The sequence below is a fragment of the Anomaloglossus baeobatrachus genome (assembly GCF_048569485.1).
Source record: "Anomaloglossus baeobatrachus isolate aAnoBae1 chromosome 5 unlocalized genomic scaffold, aAnoBae1.hap1 SUPER_5_unloc_1, whole genome shotgun sequence".
NCBI lineage: Eukaryota > Metazoa > Chordata > Amphibia > Anura > Aromobatidae > Anomaloglossus > Anomaloglossus baeobatrachus.
This window is the reverse complement of record NW_027441784.1, coordinates 1,460,311-1,470,313: the sequence shown is the minus strand read 5'-3', so window position 1 is coordinate 1,470,313 and position 10,003 is coordinate 1,460,311. Positions and strand designations below refer to the sequence as shown.

General features: G+C 44.1%; 1 protein-coding gene and 1 pseudogene across 1 annotated transcript in view; both read left to right on the top strand.

The window, feature by feature from the left end:
• LOC142258748 (uncharacterized) overlaps window positions 1-5,498 on the top strand; it is an 86,143-nt gene extending 80,645 nt beyond the window's left edge. Inside the window, exon 6 of the mRNA XM_075331358.1 lies at window positions 3,741-5,498. Coding sequence (XP_075187473.1) covers window positions 3,741-5,109 — 1,369 coding nt within the window. The 3' untranslated portion in view covers window positions 5,110-5,498. The remainder of the gene's footprint in view (window positions 1-3,740) is intronic.
• Window positions 327-1,458, top strand: LOC142258760 (hydroxyacyl-coenzyme A dehydrogenase, mitochondrial pseudogene; annotated as a pseudogene).
• Window positions 5,499-10,003: the final 4,505 nt, after the last annotated feature.

Below are 10,003 nucleotides of genomic sequence, written 5' to 3'. Positions count from 1 at the left end.
GTGGACTGGCAATAGGGGAAAGGGAGAGCAAACAGGACAATTTCCCAGGGCCCCCATTTTCCTAGCGGCCCCAGTGTTTATATGCCGATTATAGGACTGTTCAAGAACCTTTTTGACATCACGTCATCTGACCAAAGAGGTCTTAATTGCAGGAGTATAAAGCTGAAGAGGAGACAGGCTGGTGTGTGTGTGTGTGTGTGTGTGTGTGTGTGTGTGTGTGCGTGCGTGCGTGCGTGCGTGCGTGCGTGCGTGTATAGCTAGATAATAGAAAAACAAAAGTTACAGCCGCACACTGAAATACCACATTTTTAAACTACCAAAAAATGTCTAATAAAATTATTGCTGTAGAGAATGTGAACTACTGGCAAACTACCCTGGGAGGATTGGAGACACCTACAGAAGGAGATTTGACACCTAGACCTTGATTCTGCAAAGCAATTATGCAAGAATTCTGTCAAAAATCACTTTTCAATCAATTTTTTGTGCAACACAGAGTTGTGAAAAAAAAAAATCGTGCAACTAAATCATCACGGCGCTCTGCGCTGACATCACTCGCATGTTTTTCAGCTCCCAGCAGTACAAACAGACATGGCCTCCTCTTGCTGGTAGCTCATAGCGAAATGTATGACCTCCATCGCCACCGTGAAGAAGCTGACTATCAAGCACGTGACTGTGATCAGAGGAGGTCTGATGGGTGTCAGGATAGTGCATGTAGCTGCAGCAACCAGACACACTTTTGTTTTAGTGGACCAGACTGATGACATCTTGAAAAAGTCTGCCAAAAGTATTGAAGACAACTTGAAAAGGGTCACTAAGAAGATGTTTGCGGACAAAAAACCCTCTCAAACTTCAGCACAAGCACAGACCCAGCGGCCGTGGTGCCCAGCAATGATCTGGTGTTGGAAGCCATAATAGAAAACTTAAAAGTGAAAAACGCACTAATCAAGACACTGGACAAATTTGCACCAGAACACACCATATTTGCCAGCAACACAGCAACACATTCTTATTGGCAATAACTGACATAGCCAACTCCACAACTAGGCAGGATCAGTTCGGAGGGCTGCATTTCTTTATTCCAATACCAATGATGAAGCTGGTGGAGGTCATTAAAACACCAATGACTAGCCAAACGACTTCTAACTCTCTCATGGACTTCAGTAAAACACTAGGAAAGACGCCTGTGTCATGTAAGGACACCCCAGTAGTCATTGTTAACCGTCTTCTGGTACCATACCTAGTGTAATTCATGCATCTTCATGAAAGAGGTCCTCTAAGCAAGGCAAGGATGTTGCAATTAAATTTTAAGCAAGTTACCCAATGGGTCCTTTTGAGCTTTTGGATTATGTTGGTCTTGACACTAGTAAATACATCATTGATGGTTGGTACCAGGTGGAACCTGAAAACCCCCTTTTTGCCCCCAGTGAATTGCGCAATAAGCTTGGAAAGAAGACCTGAGAAGGTTTTTATAAAGACAGATGGTTGGCCTGTCTGCACTGCAGAGCTATATTGTTATAGTCTCTTGATTCTTTGATTATGATGACAGTTGTTGTTTTTACATTGCACGGTTTTCTCAGCACTTATTAACACTCTAGTGCCTTACAGTCAGGATTCTCTAGTTCATCAACATCCTATTGTACCGCTGATTCCAAACATTGATACGTCATAGCCATTCTACAGTCAATAAATGAATGTACAAAAAAGAAATTGTGCAACTTTTGGAGGTTTGACGCCAGTTCTAACCAGCTTTGCCAAAATGGGCAGAGCTTGGCCAGAAGAAGGGTGTGATGCCACCGCTTCTCTAATTCATAACAAACTGTGGCGTTCCCTATACCAGAAATCTCACCCCAGTCCCTGACGTCATTTTTCATTGTACATCGCTGGTCTTGATGAATTGGAGCGCTAATGTTTATCTGCACAGACAGCAAGACCCTGCTACCTACTTTGGTTACAAAGCCTAAGGATAGGCCATCAATCTTATAGTATCGTACAAGCCCATTTAATATTTGGCATCTGTCTCTATTTAATTTCGTCTTCGAAAAAAAACCTTTTTGAAATTGTCTATGTTGTGGATCAATGTCACAACGAGATGCTTGCAGGCATCGCCAACTGTCATGGCGGCATCAGGATCTGTGGAAATTACAGATTCTGGCACTCTGCTTGCTAATTTCTCTGATGTCTGTGAGCAGCGCAGGGAGAAGCAGGCGTCAAACCACATACTTAGTAAGACTAGCAAGAGTTTTTCTCTGCTGGGCTCCTTGTTAATGTCTTTGATACTGGCTCCCCTACAGCATGTGATCATTCGCTCCCTTCCTGTATATGCTGGCTGGACTATTCCATTAATGCAATCTATAACAAACTAGTGGTTGTTGTGCCTTATTGCTGTGAGCAGTTGTGGTATTAACCCTTGTTGTGTTTTTGTTTCTGACTTCCTGCTCTTGCTTTTCTCCTTAGTCTCTCACTCTTTATTTCTGTGAGTTTGAAGTGTGTCTGAATTTTGTTTTACCTGTCTGTCTTAATCTGTATTTACATCATACTCCTGCCCCTTCCTTCCACGTTCAAGGGTAATACAGAGATTAGGGATAGCCTAAGGTCTCCTAGCATGAGGGAAAGTATAGCAGCCCCCTGTCCCTCATTATCCTACAGTCACATTGCGACAATCAATCAGATTATTTACTATAGCACATTCCAGAGAACTGGTGCTAGGAATGGGAGATCCGAGTTAACGAAGATGTAACTCTTAAGGCTGCTTTATACCTTACAATTACACATCCGATCTCGCATGCGTTGTGACACGCCCCCATTGTATGTGCGGCACGTTAAATTTGTTGCCCATGTCGCACAAACGATTAAATCCCGTCACATGTACTTACCCTCCATACGACCTAGATGTGGACGGCGAACATCCACTTCCTGAAGTAGGAGGGACGTTCGGCGTCACAGCGACGTCACACTGCAGCCGGCCAATTGAAGTGGAGGGGCGGAGATGAGCGGGATGTAAACATCCCGCCCACCTCCTTCTTTCCGCATTGCAGGCGGGAGCCGCGGGACGCAGGTAAGCTGTGTTCCTCGTTCCCGGGGTGTCACACACAGCGATGTGTGCTGCCTCGGGAACATTGAACAACCGAACGTTCAATTTTTAATAATTCAACGACGTGTATGCGATCAACAGTTTTTCGTTTAATCGAAATCGCATGTAGGTTTCACACACTACAATATCACTAACGATGCCGGATGTGTGTCACTTACGACGTGACCCCGCCAACACATCGTTAGATATATTGTAGCGTGTAAAGCCCGCTTTAGATCTCGAAATTGGACAACAGATCAGAATAAATTGTTTCCTAATTTAATTTCTGATGTTATGGTTTAAAAAAAAATCTACTTTCAAAATTATATCATTAAAAAATAATAACATTGTGTTTATTTTTAGCCGATGACTATATCAGGAGTTCAGATGGACATCTAATATCTTCAGAATTTAAAACAGATATTTTGAGTATCACACATGATACATATGAAGAGCATGCTGTTATCCCAGATATACCTCCAGTGTTTCCTCGGAAAGCTTTATCATCTGATCTTTTCAAACAAGTCCAAAATTCCCATTTATCACAGAATTGTAAGCAAAATAAAACTTACAGAAGGGATGTGGAACATGAAACAGCTCCTACAAAGGAGAAACCATTTTCATGTTCAGAGTGTGGGAAATGTTTTGTTCGGAAATCAGATCTTGTTAGGCATCAAAGATCTCACACAGGGGAGAAGCCATTTTCATGTTCACAGTGTGGGAAATGTTTTGTTCGGAAAACAGATCTTGTTGTGCATCAAAGATCTCACACAGGGGAGAAACCATTTTCATGTTCAGAATGTGGGAAATGTTTTATTGGGAAATCACACCTTGTTAGCCATCAGAAAAATCACACAGGGGAGAAGCCATTTTCATGTTCAGAGTGTGGGAAATGTTTTATTTGGAAAACAGATCTTGTTGTGCATCAAAGATCTCACACAGGGGAGAAACCATTTTTATGTTCAGAATGTGGGAAATGTTTTATTGGGAAATCAGACCTTGTTAGACATCAGAAAATTCACACAGGAGAGAAGCCATTTTCATGTTCAGAATGTGGGAAATGTTTTATTCGGAAATCACACCTTGTTAGACATCAGAAAAATCACACAGGGGAGAAGCCATTTTCCTGTTCAGAGTGTGGGAAATGTTTTATTTGGAAATCACACCTTCTTAAACATCAGAAAAATCACACAGGGGAGAAGCCATTTTCATGTTCAGAGTGTGGGAAATGTTTTATTTGGAAAACAGATCTTGTTGTGCATCAAAGATCTCACACAGGGGAGAAACCATTTTCATGTTCAGAATGTGGGAAATGTTTTATTGGGAAATCAGACCTTGTTAGACATCAGAAAATTCACACAGGAGAGAAGCCATTTTCATGTTCAGAATGTGGGAAATGTTTTATTCGGAAATCACACCTTGTTAGACATCAGAAAAATCACACAGGGGAGAAGCCATTTTCTTGTTCAGAGTGTGGGAAATGTTTTATTCGGAAATCACACCTTCTTAAACATCAGAAAAATCACACAGGGGAGAAGCCATTTTCTTGTTCAGAATGTGGGAAATGTTTTATTGGGAAATCAGACCTTGTTAGACATCAGAAAATTCACACAGGAGAGAAGCCATTTTCATGTTCAGAATGTGGGAAATGTTTTATTTGGAAAACAAATCTTGTTGTGCATCAAAGATCTCACACAGGGGAGAAACCATTTTCATGTTCAGAATGTGGGAAATGTTTTATTGGGAAATCAAACCTTGTTAGACATCAGAAAATTCACACAGGAGAGAAGCCATTTTCATGTTCAAAATGTGGGAAATGTTTTATTCGGAAATCACACCTTGTTAGACATCAGAAAAATCACACAGGGGAGAAGCCATTTTCTTGTTCAGAGTGTGGGAAATGTTTTATTCGGAAATCACACCTTCTTAAACATCAGAAAAATCACACAGGGGAGAAGCCATTTTCTTGTTCAGAATGTGGTAAATGTTTTACTAGGAAATCATATCTTGTTTACCATCAAACAAATCACACAAAATAAATCATTTTTATGTTCTGAATGTGGAAAATGTCATTCTCAGAAATTGGATTTTGTTAAATATTTGACGAAGCCGCACAGGGAAGGAACCTTTTTGATGTTGTGAATTGTGAATAATTGAAATGTTTAACTGGTAAATCACGTCTTGCTGACCATCAGAACACCAACAGAGCGGAGCAGCCATTCTTGCTTTCAGAATTTGCCAATTTTTTTTTTTTTTTATTAAAAACCAAATAAGAGGCTAAAACATAACTTTTAATAAAAGTATGTAAAAGACCTAATACTTAGGCCAATGGAACCATAAGCATCCCCGACTGCAATCAGGATATAAGGCATAGACCACGCCATACAAGAGAGAGCCCCTCAGCGATGCCACAAATATAACAAACTAAACAAACAAAAAAAATATATAGATTGTGTTTCCACGTGTTATCCGGACAGCGGTCCTATATACATAACAAACTTAATTGAAAAACACAAAATACATAACTCATATAGATTATTGACAGCGGTCAACAGTTCAAATGTACATACAGCATTGATAGTACAGTTGATACAGAAAAGATTGGAATTGTCTCACCAATTAGGTGTTTTTTTTATCATTAATCAGGTCCTGTTGCTCAAGTAAGAATTGCTGAGGGATAGAAAATGTTCTCTCTTTTTAAACATCGTATTTTTCGGACCATAAGACACACCTAGGTTTTGAAGGAGGAAAATAGGGAAGACAATTGAAGCAAAAATGTGGTCATGATGCACTATTATTGGGGGATCTGCTGCTGACACTGTTACAGGGGTAATATTCCCCAATTTCTAGTGCAATGTGCTTGATGACTTTCCCTTTAAATAGTGCTTATCACAAATCTGTGGCTGCCTTTATTATTTACTAAAGCAATGGAGAGCCGCAGATTAGTGAATTCTCTAAATATAATCCAGTACCAAAACTTTTTGAAGTGTCCCTAATGTCCCCAAAAGGAACTTCCAGGTTGTGAGATCCCACAACCCTCAGCGATCACTCTCACAGTCAAAGAGTGAGCTCTACGACCCCAGCGCTGCGGCATCCTTCTTAGGCTAGTTTCACACTTGCGTTGAACGGTATCCGTTGCATTGCGTTGTGTAACGGATGCAACGGATGTGTTGCATATAGTGACACAACGGATGCAACGGATGCTGCAAAACAACGCAATTCGTTTTGATTTTTTTTTTTTTCCCCGGTTTTACCAGCGGCAGACTATAGTGAACGATCAGCTGATCGTTCCCTGCAGCCGGCCGCCGGGTGATCAGCTGATTGCTCCCAGTTGCCGGCCGCCGGGTGATCAGCTGATCGCTCCCGGCTGCCGGGTGATCAGCTGATCGCTCCCGGCTGCCGGGTGATCAGCTGATCGCTCCCGGCTGCCTGGTGATCAGCTGATCGCTCCCGCCCGCCGGGTGATCAGCTGATCGCTCCCGGCTGCCGGGTGATCAGCTGATCGCTCCCTGCAGCCGGCTGCCGGGTGATCAGCTGATCGCTCCCGGCCGCCGGGTGATCAGCTGATCGCTCCCTGCAGCCGGCCGCCGGGTGATCAGCTGATCGCTGTCACTTGCCGGCGCCCGGGCATGCGGGCGGGCGCTCAGCTGAGCGCTGTGACTTGCCGGCGGCCGGGCATGCTGGTGGCCGGTCGCTCAGCTGAGCGCTGTCGCTTGGTGACGGCCGGGCGCTCAGCTGAACGTTCGGCCACCGCGAGCCAAAATAAAGTTTGATTTTAAAAAAAAAAAGAGCATGCGCAGTGAAATCCAGAGGATTCCGCTGCTCAAAATAACGTTACATGCTGCGTTCCTCCCGCTGGGCGGAAGCAAAGGAGTGTCGCCCAGCGGAAGCAACGCAGCTCCTTTTGGTACAATCCGTCAACCATACAAGTCTATGGGAAACAGCGGAATCCGTTAACGGATTCCGCTGTTTCCCAAAAGGGCGGATTGTAACGGAAGGAAAATAACGCAAGTGTGAAAGTACCCTTAAAGGGAAGGTATCGTCAAAAAAAAAAATTCCAATAACTGAAAAAATGTAAAGTAATAATGTTTTAATGTTTTGTTTAAATATTATTATTTGTTTTTAATTGAGCAAAATCTAAAAAAAAAATTAGAAAGTTTGATATTTTCCACTGTTAAACACTAGGGGGAGCAGCTACTGAAATCCTACAGAAATCAGACTGTATAAAAAGCTCAGATTACAGCCTGCTGTAAAGTGGGCGGAGTCTGCTCTCCTGTGTGTGGTGGCACGCCTCCCTCTCCTAATCTGAATGTTTACAACAGATAACAGAGAATGACATGTAAGGACACAATGCACAGCCATTTTCCTGGTGACCAGAAATGTCTAAAGTGTCACCAAGGACAGCAGGAGGATTAGATACACAGCTCAGCAGACAGTAGCCCACAGGATAGGATTAGATACACAGCTCAGCAGACAGTATCACACAGGAGAGGATTAGATACACGGCTCTGCAGACAGTATCACACAGGATAGGATTAGATACACAGCTCAGCAGACAGTATCACACAGGATAGGATTAGATACACAGCTCAGTAGACAGTATCACACAGGATAGGATTACATACACAGCTCAGCAGACAGTATCACACAGGATAGGATTAGATACACAGCTCAGCAGACAGTATCACACAGGAGAGGATTAGATACACAGCTCAGCAGACAGTAGCCCACAGGATAGGATTAGATACACAGCTCAGCAGACAGTATCACACAGGAGAGGATTAGATACACGGCTCTGCAGACAGTATCACACAGGATAGGATTAGATACACAGCTCAGCAGACAGTATCACACAGCATAGGATTAGATACACAGCTCAGTAGACAGTATCACACAGGATAGGATTAGATACACATCTCAGGAGACAGTATCCCACAGGATAGGATTAGATACACAGCTCAGCAGACAGTATCCCACAGGAGAGGATTGGATACACGGCTCTGCAGACAGTATCACACAGGAGAGGATTAGATACACGGCTCTGCAGACAGTATCACACAGGAGAGGATTAGATACATGGCTCTGCAGACAGTATCACACAGAAGAGGATTAGATACACAGCTCAGCAGACAGTATCACACAGAAGAGGATTAGATACACAGCTCAGCAGACAGTATCACACGATAGGATTAGACACACATCCCTGCAGACAGTATCACACAGGAGAGGATTAGATACACAGCTCAGAAGACAGTATCACAAAGGAGAGTATTAGATACACAGCTCAGCAGACAGTATCACACAGGAGAGGATTAGATACACAGCTCAGAAGACAGTTTCACACAGGAGAGGATTAGATACACAGCTCAGCAGACAGTATCACACAGGAGAGGATTAGATACACAGCTCAGCAGTCAGTATCACACAGGAGAGGATTAGATACACAGCTCAGCAGAGAGTATCCCACAGGATAGGATTAGATACACAGCTCAGCAGACAGTATCACACAGGAGAGGATTTTGATACACGGCTCTGCAGACAGTATCACACAGGATAGGATTAGATACACAGCTCAGCAGACAGTATCCCACAGGATAGGATTAGATACACAGCTCAGCAGACAGTATCACACAGTAGAGGATTAGATACACGGCTCTGCAGACAGTATCACACAGGATAGGATTAGATACACAGCTCAGCAGACAGTATCACACAGGATAGGATTAGATACACAGCTCAGCAGACAGTATCACACAGGATAGGATTAGATATACAGCTCAGGAGACAGTATCCCACAGGATAGGATTAGATACTCAGCTCAGCAGACAGTATCCCACAGGAGAGGATTAGATACACGGCTCTTCAGACAGTATCACACAGGAGAGGATTAGATACACGGCTCTGCAGACAGTATCACACAGGATAGGATTAGATACACAGCTCAGGAGACAGTATCCCACAGGATAGGATTAGATACACAGCCCTGCAGACAGTATCACACAGGAGAGGATTAGATACACAGCTCAGCAGACAGTATCACACAGGAGAGGATTAGATACACAGCTCAGCAGACAGTATCACACAGGAGAGGATTAGATACACAGCTCAGCAGACAGTATCACACAGGAGAGGATTAGATACACTGCTGAGCACACTGTATCACACAGGAGAGGATTAGATACACAGCTCAGCAGACAGTATCACTGGTACACACACAGGTACTCACATGCAGTGGCGCACGCGCACACACACACACACACACACACACACACACACACACACATCTCCCCTGATGGGGACCTTGTGCCACACACACACACACACACATCACCCCGAATGGGGACCTTGTGCCACACACACACACAGAGCTGGGGTGAGCGGCGGGCATCGCTGGGTGAGCTGCGGCGGCGGGTGCTGCCACCCCCTTACTTCCTCTTCGGTTTACCATTTGCATAGCAAATTGCATAACATCATATTCTGGATGTTTCTTCTGGTTTTGTAATTCACAAGGTGTTTCTGTGGCGCCCCTGACCTGGTCAGGCACCACTGAGTACTGCACCCATGCTGGGGACAGTACAAAACAGGTAATCCAGAAGGCTGACCGAGGTGTGACTACACAGGCGCATAGTGATCAGGTCTCACACATGTACCTTTGGGAGGACCCCTGGGGATCCCAGGAGGGGGCGAGGCCTCCATCTCCACTCAAGGGGTGTGGTAGAGAGCCTGGTTGCTAGGTGACGTAGGCAAGAACAGGAGAGGAGTGAGTAGTGAGCCGAGAAGAGTTGGGTAGTGAAGTTCAGGGAGAGCAGAAGCCGACCCTGGAGCTCGACACAATTCTGACAACGTACGCGCAGTGACTACCGACGGGGGAGAACGGTCACCTGGTAGTGCTGCCCGAAATCCACCCACGGCTAAAGAGAGAGCAACGGAGTG